General features: G+C 35.5%; 2 protein-coding genes across 2 annotated transcripts; both read left to right on the top strand.

Annotated features, from left to right (window-relative positions):
* Nucleotides 1–592: 592 nt before the first annotated feature.
* Nucleotides 593–1,260, top strand: LOC109857242 (chymotrypsin inhibitor-like). Its single transcript, XM_020433392.1, has 3 exons — nucleotides 593–702; nucleotides 871–986; nucleotides 1,111–1,260. The coding sequence occupies exons 1-3, from the start codon at nucleotides 654–656 to the stop codon at nucleotides 1,189–1,191; spliced, it is 246 nt and encodes an 81-aa protein (XP_020288981.1). The 5' UTR covers nucleotides 593–653; the 3' UTR covers nucleotides 1,192–1,260.
* Nucleotides 1,261–4,363: 3,103 nt separating this feature from the next.
* LOC109857235 (chymotrypsin inhibitor-like) lies at nucleotides 4,364–5,738 on the top strand. Its single transcript, XM_020433375.1, has 3 exons — nucleotides 4,364–4,484; nucleotides 5,076–5,173; nucleotides 5,407–5,738. Exons 1-3 carry the CDS (start codon nucleotides 4,430–4,432, stop codon nucleotides 5,485–5,487), a joined length of 234 nt encoding a protein of 77 aa, XP_020288964.1. The 5' UTR covers nucleotides 4,364–4,429; the 3' UTR covers nucleotides 5,488–5,738.
* Nucleotides 5,739–17,284: the final 11,546 nt, after the last annotated feature.

Genomic DNA, 17,284 nt, shown 5'->3' with positions numbered 1-17,284 from the left:
TTACATTTTTTTCTCTCTCTTTTTGTTTTATATAATTCTCTTTAATTTATTTTCTATCAACATATGTGTATGGGTATATTGAGAATTACCAGACGTCCGGGATTGGTCCGGACAGTTCTGGCAATATATTTGACATTCCAGGTTTTTTAAATAAGTAGTTATATATATAAAAAATAAAGAAGAATATTTTATTAATTTATAGAGGCAACATATATTGTACAACTTATAAGTTGTAAGCTCTCTCAATACTGAGATTACTTTTTCATGAAATATCCGGAAGCATTTTTCCTAAAATAAATCTGAAAACACGTATAAAAAGAACGTACGTATATGTTTGTGTTATCGGTATTTGTTATTGATAATATTTATTATTAACGTCAAGAAGATCGCGCGTGTTGATTTTGTCGAACAACATTATCGTTACATCACATGATATTTACCATACTTTTTATACATACAATATATAAGCGTTTGAAGATCATTAGTATGATCTTCAAACGTATGACGTAATAAAGTATACACGCTAAAGAATTTTCCAAGCGTAGTCTAATCAAAGTTCATATGGAGAGAATGGGTATATAAGAGCATATGTAACATTCAACGCAGACAGTATCAGTCATCAGACAGTGAAGCTCAGTGCCAGATCGTTAAACATGTCTCGTGCCGTTTTCGTAGTGCTCCTGGTGATCGGTGTGCTTATTAGTAAGTTTCACGTTACATTTTTTTGCAATACATTTGCTCTTGTTTCTTCCAATTTAACTTTTGCACGAATAATTATAATATATACTGTGCGTAATATTATTTTACATTTTAATTCCCCAATAAGTTTTGAATTTTGCGATGTCACTTATGATAATTATATTTACACAGGCACAACTATCGCACAACCTACTGCTCAATCGTGTCCAGAAAATCAAGAGTGGACCACTTGTGGATCGGCATGTCCACCGTCGTGCAATTCAGACCCTCATCGAGCTTGCACATTGGTATTTATTAATTTTCTTCATTTTGTTAAAATATTAATATCATACACAATCTTTGTTTTTAAAATATACACTAACATTACATGATGAATAAAATGCGGGTATTTTATGATACAACTTTTTTCAGCAATGCATTATTGGATGTCAATGTAAATCAGGTCTTCTGCTCAATTCTCAAGGAAACTGCGTAGCGGCTCAGGATTGTTAAAAATAAAATCACACCACAGTAAAATTTTTTGTGTCTCTAGAAATGTAAAACTATAAAGATGTAAAAATCTTTACATTTCTCGATTTTTTTGTTTTTCACAAAAAAAAATAATAATAAGTTATAACATAAAAGTTGCGTTGACTTTTTTCTTTTTGTTTTATATAATTTTCTTTAATATGTTTCTATCAACATATGTATATTGACAGTATACATATGTATATGTGTATGTGATTATACTTGTTTACAATGTAATAATAAATAAAAAATAACATATATAACTCTCTGGTTATGTAAGAAAATTATCTTTACGACAAAAGTTTATCATCACAGAAAATTCCCTGTTTATTTTTATGCACTCGTTTAAACTAAACAAGAAACTTGTATTTTAAGCCACGTATTTTAAATACACCAGTTTTAAATACACGTATTTTAAATACAACAGTTGTAGATAACCAAGTTGTGAAAATATATAAATATGATTTGAATGTAAAAAAAGAACATTTGCACATGATGGAAAAATATAAAACCGCACAAAGTGAACGTATAAGCGTTACTTACGCAACTGTCATTCGAAAACACGCGAATCGATATGTCTCGTTTTACTCTTCTCTTACTTGCCATCGCCACAGTGATATTTTGCACAAGTTAAGTTTACGATTATTACGTAAGTCAAGTGTTCTTATAAAATAACGGGCACAGAAACATACACGGCACACAAGAGTACAGCGATAAGAAATCAATAATCAGCAGAATTTATTTTAAGGCCGCGACAGTTAAATGAGTCAACGTTTAGCAACAACGTACATACATTCTGTCCGTCTTGTGTGTGAACACAACAATGCGATTTAACTGTTATTAAACATGTAAAACTTTCATTCGTAGTCGCATATAGCCAGCCGAACATCCTTGTTCACAGGACCAAAAATGGAACCCTTGTGGATCAGCTTGTCCGCTTAGTTGCTTATCTCCAAATCGCACAGGACAAGTATGCGAAACGGATGATTTCATTTCTGTTACTTTTTAGCTTTACTTCGCGGAATTACTGCACAAAAACATATTAAACGTTTGTCTGATCAATCTGTCTCTGACACTTCAAATCTAAACAAAGTTCTGCGAAACATATGATTGCTTACTTACTCAATGATATCGGTCATATACACATGCTTTTTACGTGTCATTAATTTCAAGATAATACTTTTTTCCAGACATGCATATCGCGGTGTGAAGTGCGTTGGGAAAGATATAGTGGAATGGCTCATGTATACCTTATGACACATGTTTTTTGTCGTAAGTGCAGTCACAGAAAAATATGTTTGAGTGAACAATATTAAAAAAACATTACTAATGTTTTTTTTTTAATGTGACTCGCGTTAAACAACGTAATACTTTAAGTATAGTTTATAACATAAATTTCAATAAAAATATAAATTTCTAACGCCAATAAGTTATTACTTCTCCCGTTTCCATCTTGTACAATAATTTAATTTTTTTTTAATACAACAAAGTTTTGAAAAAATTCTGCTTTATTTTAATATACACAAGTAAATGTCTAATATTTCTAAACACACGTACACAAAATTTCATATTGAGAAATTAATCAAAAAACATAGACAAATTAAATCTTCTGAGTTAATGTATCATTCTATTATTAATTAATTACGTAGTTCTTTCCATGTTTTTTAAATAAAAACTTACAAAAGTTTTTATTTTCTCTCTTTCTCTCTGATATAATATCAAGAATAAGTATAAAATTACGACATCTCAAAAGGTTACTTTTTCATAATGTCTTACAGAGATATCGGATAATATTGAGAAACACACATATTCTTCGAAAAACATATTCTTCGAAAAACATATTATGTTTTATGAACTACACACATTATAACGTAACCACAGTTTGCAATATACATAGATGTAAACGTCGCATAATAATAAAAGCAATTCTGTTACATAATTTTTGTCTTTAAATAAGAAAAGAAACAGGAAACATATACTTTTTCCACAATAATTACAGACGAGGAAATTATGACTGTGATATATTGCGAGTTAGATGAATTTAAAGTGATCAATAAATGTTTTGTATATAAAATAAAAAAATAAAACGCAATTTGCAAAGTGATAATAAACAATTGTTTAATATTATATAACTAACTATAAGTAAATATATGACAAAATAAAGAAAAAGTATATAAAAAACAGTATATAAGATTTAAATCCTTGTCATATTTCTAAGAAATGTACAAAGCGACATACGTCACTACTGTTTAAATAAGACCATGTAGTTTCACGGAATAAGATAGTAGCTAATATTGACTGTATATATTTAAGACGTCGCGTACACGGACACTATTAACGATATTTGTGTATCCTACATATCTACATTTTCAATGAAATATTTATATTAAAGATTAGATACAATTGTTCATAAAAATCAAATTATTTAAATAACGCAACATAACGAAAAAACCAAAATTAAAGTAAAAAAATGGATACTTCTTATGATATCATGTGTAAATATATATGCATGTTGTATATTATATATATACATATATGTACACCATAGAACACATCACCATTATTGATAATTTGACTCATTACTTGTGAGCAATATGTCAATAACACATGGAAATTACGCTAGTTATCTGGAAATAAGAAGCGAATCAAAAGAAATATGTCACGGGCTGTAATTATCAGCAGTTACGTGTTTCTTGAAAATAAGATATAGTATATGTTTGTAGGCAATAAAAATAAGTATACAAAAACACAAAATAATTATTACTGATTTCTATCTAAAATTTAAAACGATTTTATGCGTAACAGCATTAGTGTTTTAATCACGAAGCTATAGCTAGCTAATTGAAACAAAAAATTTTTAACAACGAGATAAGAGATCAATAGTGACAATTTATGTAACCAAGAATATTAATTACATAAAGTTTTGAGTTCAACAATAGTTAGTTCAACAATATGATTAGATTGTGAGTCTATTAATAAGAAATATTAAAATTCTCATATAACATGTTGATAACATTTCACCTCCAAAACAAGTCATATACAAGTCTGTGAGATGAGTCCAAGGAGCAAAAAAATAGAAATAAGTGATAGTGAAGATATATATGACGTGGTCACGAAGGCCGCCGAAACCGTTATGTATATAAAGCTCAGTGAACGGTCACCGAAAATCAGTTTGCTTCGAGTTGTCCAAGCGCAAGTGCAGCATCAAATCAAAGATACAGACATGGCCCGTGCCGTAGCTCTTCTTCTCCTCGTTGTAGCAGTCGCTACTACTATTAGTAAGTGTTTCAATCAGCAATAATTATTATTATTTTCAATAAAAGCAATAATACAATCATATTTACGATTGTTGTTAAAGTTTTATTTGTTGCTACATATAAGTTTAAAAACTTAAATATTTATACTTATAGATATTTACACTTACTATTTATATTTATGTTTATATGTATATAACAATAAAAATATTAAATATTTTAATACCGTATAATACTTAATATTATACGGATTTTATGAAATTATTATTACATGATATGAGATGTCCTCTGAATCGTGTTTATTATTATTATTATTTATATAAAATTTGCTCATACACAAATATAATAAATCTACTACTAAGTCTACTAAAATGAAATTATGTCAAAATATGTTGTATACTAAAAATATTAGAGAATTTTTAGGCTCTGTAGTTTAAACTAAAAACATATAGACGGTAATAAGAGCCGAGCCGTTCGCTGAATGTAAAATATTATTAACAGAAAAATAAAAAATAAAAAATAATTAAAAATATTATTTACAAGATATTCGATGTAAAGAAACACCAAAAAAAATTCTTTAGAACATTTACTCATTTATTTTTTTCTATAATTTAGATGCCGGTCCCGCTTGTGGCCCAAACGAAGTGTTTAACAGCTGTGGTTCGTCATGTCCGGCTACCTGTCAACATCCAACACCTCCCGTCTGTACACTGGTTAGTATAGCATTTTTCACTAAATATAATAAACATAGCGTTATGTCCTTAAAATGGTTTTTGTTACATAATAGTAACACCATTCTCTTTTTAAATTTAAGTATAAATTATAATACATCGAGATATGTGAAGAAAATTCACGAGATATATATTGAAATAGAAAGAAAACTTTAAAAATCAATTTGAAAACAATTGCCGTGTAACATAATTTTTACATTTATTTTGTGATGCAGGCCTGCATTCCCGGATGTGACTGCAGGGATGGACACGTGAGAAATTCTTTAAACCAATGTGTACCTCTTCACAGTTGTTAATCGAGCAAGCATGATTTCAAAAAGCAACAACAATATACCGGATTAAAAAACCAAGCGCATCTGATGTGGATATATAATTAAAATTTTGTTTCTAATCATTTATACGTATGCTTTTACTAATACTTAGTTTATCTGGAGATGTGATTGTTAAAGATATCGAATAGTCTATATCTGGTGTGAAGATACTACATCGCATTGTAACAGAACAGTAATACTTTAACAGTTCGTAATAAAACATAACAAATACATTACAACATTTTATTATGATTCGAAATCCTATACATCCATAAAACTTCCAGAATTTTGTTAATAAAATTAATAAACGCAAAATAAACGTACATAAATATTTGTTCGAGTAACGTATGTATGTTATTTCGAACAGAACAAATATTAAACGTGAACATAATGATGTGATTTCACTCGCAACAGATATTTGAAGTTTCGGCAAATATCGTAGACGTGACATGATTTGTCCCCGTTTTCAATGTCTCCAAACCACCATTCAAAAACCCTCGAAAAGATCTGAATCGTCAGTTTTTTAGATGAAGGCAAACGAACGACTGAAGAGAATGTGAGAAGAAAGCAAGAAATTTGAGGCATATTAGGATACCGTGTTTCCGGTCGGCTGCTTCAATATGTTGGACCGACATAAAGCAGAAATGTCGACCGAACAGAAATACTAGCATTCAAAGCAAATAAAGCGCATCGAAAATATTTCGTATAACATACAACTTGATTGTTGATTCCGATGAATGTTGATCAAAATAATTCACGCAATATAAAAACAAATTTCTAATTTCTTTTTGCAAATTGTACAATCAGCACTTAAGTGTTGTGTTTTATATACTAAATTGTTATTAAATTGATAAATTATATATGTTATACTTTTAGCTTTACTTTATCATAACTTAAATATAGTATTCCGCTGCCCGTCCGTTTTCGTCTTGAAATCGTGTTTTTCTACGAAAAAGTCAGCGAGACGAGCTCACGTCTGCATCAAAACCCTTGGAAGACGATCTATAGATCTCAGATAGAGATTAGATTAAGCTATTTTATATTACTGTCGAGCACTTTATCAAGTAAACGTTAGAAATTTTAGGAAAAAAAATAAAATAAAATGTATCTTCACATGTTATAAAACAGAAATAATGAGAAAATCACAAAAAAAAAAAGATAATTAAACGAGAAATAAAAAAAGTGAGTTTAAATGAATTTTAATTCTTGTTGACATGTAACACAGACATGGGAGAATGATTTAAAGAAGAGACGCGTTGTTTTCTAATATGAAAAGCCTAGGGGATGTGATTTATCGCACACGATCTCCCTATTTCCCCATAAAGATTTAATCTACTCCGAGCATTGCAATCCAATCGAAATCTATCATGAATCAGAATTTACGTAAATCGAACAGTTTCATAATAGGATCCACAAATCTTCGATGATTCAGTCGTGTGTCTTCTAACTAGACAATTGTCTCTGAGAAGATTATTGTCCCGACTCAAATTGATAAATCTTTAGATTCCAGAATATTCTGTGAGTAGAAATAAGAGAGTAATCTGTATTATCACAAGATAAATTATAAACATTAAACAAAGATTTAAAAAAAGTTGCCATTCTCAGATAAATAAACAACAGATTGATTTATTATCTTTGTTTCTCGCTTATCATTGTTTACACGAGTTATCTATACTTAATATTACAATTATATATGATTGTAAAAAACACAGAATATAACACGCCTTAAAAATGACGACCAGACAAGCGTCAATGTAAAGTGTCAGACAATTAGCAAGGATATTGATTGTACGGTGAATGCTAAAAAAAAAAATCATATTCACGAGACAGTGATAGACTTTGACGTTGATGGAAGTTTATTGATGATCTATCATTGTGTGTATGTATAGAAAAACTATTGTGCGCTATTTTGTGCAAATATAAAAAAACTAACAATATACACATAAAATTCAGTTAAAGATGAATTGTTCTATAGATATGTTTTTTTTCGAAATCGTTGACATAAAATTTTGTTGTAAAATGGACCGCAATTCTGTGCAATTATATATATATATTCATATCTAGAAATTGATATTATTTCAATTAAAATTCATCCCGTTTATGTAACTTATGTATAAATCAGTCGCTACTCTTGTTGTGTTGTTTGTGTTCTCTTTTCTCATACATGTCATGTCACGTATAACATTTGCGGCAATAATTTTTCCATCTCGATTACGTGAGATTGGTCACAAATGTCGATTAATAAAAAAAAAAAATGATACAGTCGTTAGTCATGTGTAAGTTGTGTAAAAAGATACCTTATCGTTTAAAGTGCTTTATTGATGCACTCGATCATCGAACAATATCTCGGTTAAGTGTTTTTAAGATAGATATAGATACAATCTTTGATTGATTAATTATTAAGATATATTAGAAATTATTTTAAAAAATAACACATTTTTAGTTTCTCTTGCGAGAAAGAAAGAAAGAGAAAGAGAGAAAGAGAGAAAGAGAAGAGAGAGAGAGAGAAAAAGAGAGAGAGAGAGAACTGCCTTCAATAGACTTCTCTCCATTACGAAGATTGCGGTCGTTCTTTTGCGATCTGAAATCAACGGCCATATCGGCGTTGCAAAAGCGAATGTATCCGCGAGCGTATCGGCACGTATGGCAGCCAGTAAAACGCTTTACGAGCATCCAGTGAAAATTAATCGAAGTCGATACACACGCGCTACCCCCGCAATGTTGCTACAAAAGCTCAACGAAGGGACAACGAAAGAAAGAGAGAGAAATAGAGAGAGAAAGAGAGAGAAGAGAATAGTCCGTGAGGATGAGAGGCTCGAGATAGCGAGGGCTCCGGTACATATCCACGGAGCGGATCGTAAAAGGGGTGACTTCACCTGCCTGTGCGATACGATAGATCGCCGCGCTGGTAAAATTTTCGGGGAGCGCCTGTGTACGGTTGCTACGGAAACACGCGAGTACGTCTGTGTGCCGCGCGAAGGATTCGTCGCGGCATCGTCCACGACAATAATCCCCGTAGCTCATCCCCGAGGATCATGGGACATGATTGACGCCGAGCGAGAAACGTGTTCGTAAATACAAATGATTGTCTGTACAACGGAATAAACGAATTCGCTTTTTTGCTTTACAAAAAACAATCCAGACGGATTAGAGACATATGACAGAGCTTTCAATCGCCGTGACAGACGCAAGAGGTTTGAATATGATAGGCAATAGATTTATGTTTTTGCTTCAATCAGCGTTCGATTACACGTGATAGAAAACCAAGCCCGTGCGCGTGGCTAGTTACCACACACGGTAACACGATCGCGTTACTCCTCCGCGGTTACCTGGGACAATATACATGGAAGGAGAGTTGGCAATCTATATAATCCGATTTATACGTATATTTCTTACTACACATCAGCGTGTCCGTCCATTTTCGCTATAGAATTTGCTAATAAATAATTGCTAATAAATAAGTTACTAATGAATAAATAATAACTTTACGAACAAATTTCTTGTATCAAAATTTAACTTGCACGTACTTTCTCTTCATCAAACGGCGGGCGTATATATTATGTAATGTTTATTTAATTTATCGATATAAGGGACTGATTTTAAGCAAAACGTATCTATCTCTAATGAGAGAAATAAGCAACATATAAGTACTTAGTGTGAGATAAGAAAAAGGAAGTTTTATCGCGCGGCAATACACATGCTGGCTATAAACGGCTATGGAGCGTGAAAACTCTTGGCTCCGAAGCCAATGTTCTTTCTCCTTGAGCTAGTTGGTGGCTGCCTGCGGACGTTGCACCGATCCACGGTGTTAAACAGCGGTATAACATTGCAGGTAAAACGTCACGCTCGTGCTTAAAACATCTTTTGTTAATTCTCGATACCGCATTTCTATACGCCGCTGCTGCTGCAATATTTTTTGCGAACTTTTTTCTTTAATACCGCCGCGCGTGTTATTCACGCGAAAATTCTTAGTGTACCTAAAAACCAGTTTCGAAATTTTTTAATTAAGGGACACACGCGTTTTTATTATTTATTTGTCTCCCGATCTACGCGATTGCTAGTAAACTTAAATTGCTAGTAAAATTTAAAAAAAAAACTTAAATTTGCAGACGTGTGTGTAAAATAATAAAACTTTTCGTGGCTCGTGTAATTTTGCAAAGCTTATCCATTGATATTGTACTATCAGCAAAATTACGATTGTCTAATCGCAGATGAATACAATCGCACACATAACAACAAGCTAACAGAGCTTCGACCGAGGTCAATCGCGTATCATTTATTAAGAAACTTTCAAGAAGTTCTGCGAAATTCTTTTGATTTTTACGCAGCAATAATTATGTAATTCAGATTCGCAGAATTGTCTCACTCACTTGTTTATCACCCGTGCATCGTTCCTGTATTTCTCTCATAGCTTCGATTATATATTAATTGATATTATAATTACGTGACTTTTTAAAAACGTGACTAAAGTAAAATCACGTGACATAGAAGAAAGGAAAAACAACACGTGACTTTACTCTCTCTCTCTCACGTGTTGTTTTTCCTTTTTTCCATGTTACGTGACATTCTTTTAGTCACGTTTTTAAAGACACGTGAATGAAGTAAAGTCACGTGACTTTACTCACGTGTTGTTTTTCCTTTTTGAAAAACGTAAATTTCTCACTTCGAAACTTTATCGTAGCCTATCTCCAAATCAGTAGCACAAACAAAAAACGCAACAATACTTTTTTTTAAATGTTTTTTTCTAAAGCGATTGAGACTAAAACAAAATTGATCGATTCAGAGTCGTTCTTGAGATATTGAAAATCTCCTCACTTCTCAATCGCATGAATTTCGCGTACAACAGACACTACCGTGCCTCTTGATAGCACGCTCGTTTTCTTGACCGATTTAGCGCTTAACAAGGAAGTTATTACCGATCATGGAACGCGCACGCTGCGATCTGACATTTTCACAGCCTTTCACCGAGTCGTTCCTAACATAACAGCCACCGCGTATAGCTACCGTCAAAGAAGCAGAAATTTCCGTTTAGAATGGAACCCAAGGACCCTGTTTCGACGTTTGCTTGCACAATGTTTCGCGTCGTTTTACTGTGCTGGTCAATAATCCATCGTGACGGCATGGCTAATCGCGCGCTTCGCCGTTACATCTGTACGAAGAGAATGAGACGCTTTTAAAAGGAGAACGAACTATAGAGATATCGAGATCGTTGACGTTTGAACGCGAGCACTATCTTAGCCTCGCAAATCTCGTGACACATATGTAACAGTCAACAATATAATACATTTGTAACGGGAAATTTTATCATTTTGATTTTAATAATTTCACGAGACAAAAGTATTTTAACAGAAGTAAAGAGAAATAGTAATTGATAATTACTTAATAATTTATCGAGAGAGAGAGAGAAATAAACGTTACACTTTTAATAAAAACTTGTATTACAAATAAAACAAAAGTTAATAAAATACTTTTTAAAATTCTCACAAGTTAAGGCCAATTAAATGCCGACAAATTAATGCCGCAACATCAAAGTGAAATAAAACATATTTAATTGTTTCTATATTATCTAAATGAATAATCTCACAAAAAATTCATCGAGGAAATCTAATAAAAGATAATAACAATTCTGAATATTCAAGAATAAAGGTGAATGATTTTACACGCGCATTTGTGCCATCACGCACGATGGAAGGAAGAACGCAATTTGGCAACAATTCGACCAACTGGCTATCAGGCCCGGAAACCGCAGCAGCTGCGGCAATTCCGTGCGGCAATGTGCACAGCTAAATCTTCCCAAACCGATAGTTCCGTAGCTCTCTTATAAAACAATATACGCGATAAAAAAGCAAAGAGTTCGCTTGTCGCGTGATATTAAATTTGACGAAAATCTAACCGCACTAACTGCTACGTTCGCAGAAGAGATTTATTAAGATTAAAGTGGGAGGAGATAACTGTTGCATCTCTCTTCCTTCTTTATCTTCTTTGATGCAAACGAAGTACACCTCTCGCTCATTAACTGTTTCGATATGGTATCAGGTGCAATATCTTCAGAAGAAAAAAGAAATGTCAAAAAACACAACTTAACTTTTGTGTAAGTAAGTACGTATTATTCTCTAATTTTGTTTTTTTACTTTTCTTTAACCATAAATTACGGCTACAAATGTTTTTATAAAACTTCTCATCATATATGAAACCTGTAACCCTTGCTTAAAAAAAAAAAAAAATGATCGCAGACATATAAGGTGCGAAGTGCAAGAACAAAATATTGGTAGCCGATACAGAGCCACGCTCGTAAATCCGCCGATTTAACTTTACACGACATTCGTGCCCCGGAGAAGAGCTTCCCCAAACTGCGCCCCTCTCTCTCTCTCTCTCTCTCTCTCTCTCTCTCTCATAGTTTCTCTCGAGCACTCGATGAACCGGTGAATCCGCGAAAGAGGGAAGGAGAATCATCCCCCGTTAATGCCGAAGTAATGACTGGGGTGGCAACGTTGAAGGACCCTCGACGATCCGCCATTGCCAGCACTGCCTCCTGCTTGTGTCCTCCCGTTCTATTTCTCCTTCCCTCATTCGCCCTCCGTCTCGTTCGCTCTTGGGTGTCCTCGCTTGCTTGCATCCCCTAGCTGCTTCCATTAACAACGGGGTTGGACGGACACGTTCAACTGCGTGTTCCGCGCAGCACTGTCAATCATGGTCAGCGGGAGGTAGAACGATCAGCCCGGCAGTGCCAAAAACTAAACTCACCGACCTCGAAAAGGCGACCCCCATTTGCATGACGATTTTCGCTCGAGTTCTTTTTCCGTCGCCCGCGGCACCGGTTGACAAGGCGAAGCGATTACGTACATTTCTCTTCCGGGAGACACCTTTCCGCTCAACGAAAATAACCGGCTTCAACGGTTGCTACGATATTTAACCAGTTCACGTTGTTGCCGGTTGGAATCGCGTGAAAATCGCATCACTACCGTAAAAACGAACCGTATCGCCGTATTCGTACGGCGCAACCGTCATTCTCATAACAAACGTGTTTTGTGCACCAAAACACTGTCACAATAGATAGAAGTTGTTGAACTTCTCAGTTTGATGAGCAATAAACTCTTCTTTTCATTTTAAATACATTTTTCTCTCCAAAAGCGTAGTTTTTTTTTTCCTTTCGTGCTGACATTAGATTCGAACTAGCGATAGGTTACTTAAAGCGTTTCAAAGAAACGATTTAAAGCAAAGTCGGATTAAACGCCAATGTAACGGAACGTATTTCGGTAATGGGGTATAGTTCGGTCGCGCACGAAGAGATTAATCGTAAAAGAAATTGAGCAGGACAAGGGGTAAAACACTCACGCACAAGCAGATACGACGCGGTCTCGTAAAATGTATGGCGCCTTGTCACGGGAACGCGCGCAGTATTTTTACGTAAACCTTGTTATTTAGCAAAAACCTCGATATCGATTCAAGAAAAAATTTGTTGGCATGTGAATGGCTTGTAATTATCAGTTACCTACATCGTAATAGCGTTCTTACGAGAATGAGATGGAATCATCGATCGATTGGTAACGCAGAAACTGGAAATGGGATACCAGTGGCAAGGTTATTCGACGGTATAAAAGTTACTCGAAGACTTAAATTTATAGGATTAAGGAAAGACGGCAGATGGACGAAACCCAGTTAATTGGCAATAGTGAAACTAAAGGTCTTCCGGTATATTTCATCATTCAGTAATAGCAGGTCTTGAAACCCAACACACATGTAACATGTTTTTTTTTCTCTCTAAATAATCATTGAGAACTGCTAAGAGTAAATAAAATCAACATTTTTTATTATTATTCGATAAAATATAGTGTCGGCTTTAAATGCAAAAAATAATTGCATTAAATATTTCAATAAACAGATTTCCTGAAACTTTCATTATTTAAATTGTAGCCTTCAACAATGTTGTCATATTTTATAAGAAATATTCAATAATCTTATATATGTATGTATACGATGTATACGTATGGATATAAATTTGTTTAAATTTGTTATATTGTCTGATCACACACACACGACGGAAATAAAAAAACAATTCTCCTTTGAGTTATTTTCAATTTTAAACATCATCATACATTTACTACCTAGCTACCTACCTTTGGAGATTTTCTCGCTGTAATGTGAGGATCACCTTATATATAATATGTTACCTTGATGTTTCGAAAGTATCCTCGATCCTTCACCCTCTCTCCTCCTGTCACTTTTAAATTCACCTACGGGCATCAATCTCGAGGGACGTCGACGGCTTCCGCGGCATCGTCTTTGACGGTGATTCCACCTCGAATCTTTTTTTCGCAAAAAGAGGGAACGAGGGTGCGTCCCGGTAAGTCACGTATATACCTTCATATCTGCTACGTCTCCCGTACTGCATTACTCTTCCTTCCTTTCTTATGCACGTAACAACGAGAGATAACATGTAAGAATAGCGCGATGACAGTAATGCGGATGCCAAGTCGTCGACTTTCCACAACTGCGCCCTCTGATGAATGACGGCGATAAAAAAAAAAAAAAAAAAAAAAACAGGCGCCGAAGAATTACGAAGTGTAAACGCTCGCAATCGACGATATTTATACGCACGGAAACATTAAACGATATTTATACCTCACGTCGTCCTCCTTTACGTTTAGATTTCAGTTCGAAACTCAAATGGCAAATGAATATATATCGGGAAGGAAATCAAGCTTTTTGTTCGAGGAATCGAACGCAGATGTTTAACGGTCTCTCAAATTTATCGACAAACGCGAGCTGCCGACAAACATCACGCATCACGCAGGGGAAGGAGGACACTTCAATTTTCTACGAAGCGTTTTCACGGGGCTTCTGTATCGAGTCACGTGTACGATCGCGTCAAATTGAAGAAGGGTGATTCCACAGACACAACGAAAGAGAGCCGTCACACAAGAGCGGGTTACATACAGAGCGGTTGCGGGGGTGACGTACGACAATTGTGGTAGTATAAAACGCTCTGAATCGAGCGTAGCCAGCACGTGAAACGTATAATTTCGGGCAATAATTCCTGGCCACGGACGATTTGAGGCGAATCGGCGCGTGCTTCCGGATGGCCAAGTCTCCCTCGATCTCTCCACCGGTTGTACCAACACCATCATATCACGGCCGGTGTACTATCGCACCGCGGCCGGAGACATCGAGAAAAAAAAGAACCGCCCATAAAATTGAATCGATCGGCTAAATCACCGCCGAGGATTCTCCACGAGGTATCACCGATAAAGAACGACGTAACATCGTGGATTTCGCTCCAAGTGTATTATTTCGCTTCTTGAGATCGATGCTGCTCTGCCCTTACTTTGTCACACGTCGCATAAAGGCATAAGGAGATTTTTTTTTTTTTTTTAAACGTGGTTATCTCACGCACCTCGGTGCGTGAAAGAAACTACGTACAACAGAACAGTCAGCGTTTTTGAAAGTCATTCGGTTAGTAGAAAAATTTCGTTTATATAAATATTTATTTATCGCGACAATGTGCAACTTCTCTTCGTCTTTTTTTTTTTGAAACCTATACGATAAATCGCCCGGAGTTTGTAAACAGAAATGTTTTTTTCGAAATCTCTCGATTTCGCAAATGTGAATCGCATTTTTTTCCAATTGCTCGGACTGTTTTCCCGTCAAAAGGCATTCCGATGATGATAACGGCCGTTAGTGCAGCCGGCAAAAAAAGCCTCGTTTTGCATTCCCAGACGGCGGAATAGCTTTTCAATCTCGGAGAGCTTTTTTTTTTGGTGAAAGAACTCCGATGAAAAATCGTGGGCGCAACGATGATCGATGCGTTCGCCGATAAAAGAAGAAAGAGAAAGAGAGTTAGCAAGAAAAGGGCCTGTATATTTCTGATGCGTTATCGGGGCAGGATGGACGGACGGATCTACATCAGGGTAATCACGGCTATACGTCATACGGAAAGAGCTTATATATATATACGTGCGTGTATATATAGATTCATCGACGAGTCTCTTTTTTTTTTTTTTTTTTTTTTTTTTGTATCTCGCTTCACCCTCCGACGGAACATTTCTCGTGGGGGGGCGTGAGCAAAAATCACGAATGGTAAATTAGACGTCCGCCCCGTAGGCGCAGGCGTGCTCTCCCATTTGTCAAGAGAAACAAGAAGAACCGGTGGATTTTCCCTCATAAACTTGTTGAAGTTAGCATTTCAATGCGAAATTAAATAATACACAGTCACTAAATTAAATAGCGCGCGCGCGCTTATTGAGAGGCTTATAGAACACAAAATAAGCTGATTGAGATTTCAATTCAAAAAACACTCACTTACAAAATAAGCTGTTATAAAAAAAAAAAACAAAAACTATAATTGATGTACTACATTACATACAATTGCAATCAGTCGCGTTTATAAAACTTGAGATCCGATGTAAGATCCTTCAACCAATAAAAGAATTAGTGGAACCGCGTCATTATTTTATTGAGTAACAAGGAAAAAGATCAAAAGACGCAGTAGTGATTCGTATTACAACTCCGTGCCATTGATGAGATCAGTTCTTGCCTACGCAGAATTTCTTTCAGCGTGTTTCAAAATAAAAGCAAGATAAAAAAGACGTAATAGCCCAAGCAGCGCGCTCTTTCATTCCGAGAGTTCGCCGGGAGGCGAACTAGTTTTCGTCGCTGCGCAGTTTGACCTATATATGTGCATGTGTGCGAATTTGCCGGAAGGTCGAGCGGGGCATCATCTCGCGGTCTTTGTCTAACAACAAGGATTGTATGTAAATGCCCGTGTGCGTATGTGTGTATGCGTGCGCGCGCGTTAGTATGGGTGCCGAAGTGTAATAGGGGCCCCTCAGAAGGAGAGAGACCTTGGGCCCCGCATGCCTGACTGCCTGCTTCCCAGCTGTCGCTCTCGTACACAACAAGAGGATCCTGTGTTTCTACTTTCCCCCTTGCGAATTATCGCGACCTTGAGGCCACCAGAAAACGGCACGTGCGGACTTCCGAAGGACGCGATACGCGTCCGCGTGTGCGATTATAACGCGTTTAATCTAGAAACTTGCCGAAATTTTGAATAATTAAAATCGACACAAAAACACACTCGTTATAACGATGCGTAAAATCAAACTTTGTATCTCTTGTGTAATCCGAAAATTTCACGAAAAAAACACAGAGTTCGCGAAACCTATCTTCGAACAAAACAAATAAAAAAAAAAACAACAAGGTATTACGAAACCGCAGTGATTCTTCGTGCGGAGCGCAAAAAAAAAACAAAAAAAATTCGTCCCGCATTCGACCGTGTACGGTTTGTGTTGAGAAGTCAATTGTACGAATAGCCGGCATTGTTGTGTATCATTCGGATCGCTTTTTTAAGCATCCTTGACTCTGTCAGTCTTAATACGTTCACCGCGCGCGCGCGAATTCTAAACGCGCAATACCGCGCGCGGCCGCCCGCTACTTTCTTGCTGAAGCACAAGGTCAGCATTGCTCGGCGAAGTTGATGAACATTTTGATGCTCGGAAAGAGATTCTCGATCTCGCTCGAAATTCATGGAATTCCATTCCAATCATAGCTATCGATTCGACGTATCGATGAATTCTACACACGGCTATTATAAGCACGAACAGCTGTAACCGTATGCAACGTTGTGCGCAACGTTTCTCCGACAGTGACCTTTCGATCAAATCACACACTTGTCTCGTCTGAATTTCTAATTCCGCTGACGACTTGATAAACAATTGTAGTCATTCTTTTTTTATGAGACATAATTTTAAACATCGACGTTTATAATTGCCGATGAAATGAAAAT

This window comes from Pseudomyrmex gracilis, unplaced genomic scaffold, assembly GCF_002006095.1.
Source record: "Pseudomyrmex gracilis isolate BER0280 unplaced genomic scaffold, ASM200609v1 scaffold_152, whole genome shotgun sequence".
Classification (NCBI taxonomy): domain Eukaryota; kingdom Metazoa; phylum Arthropoda; class Insecta; order Hymenoptera; family Formicidae; genus Pseudomyrmex; species Pseudomyrmex gracilis.
This window is presented reverse-complemented; position numbering and strand designations above follow the sequence as displayed.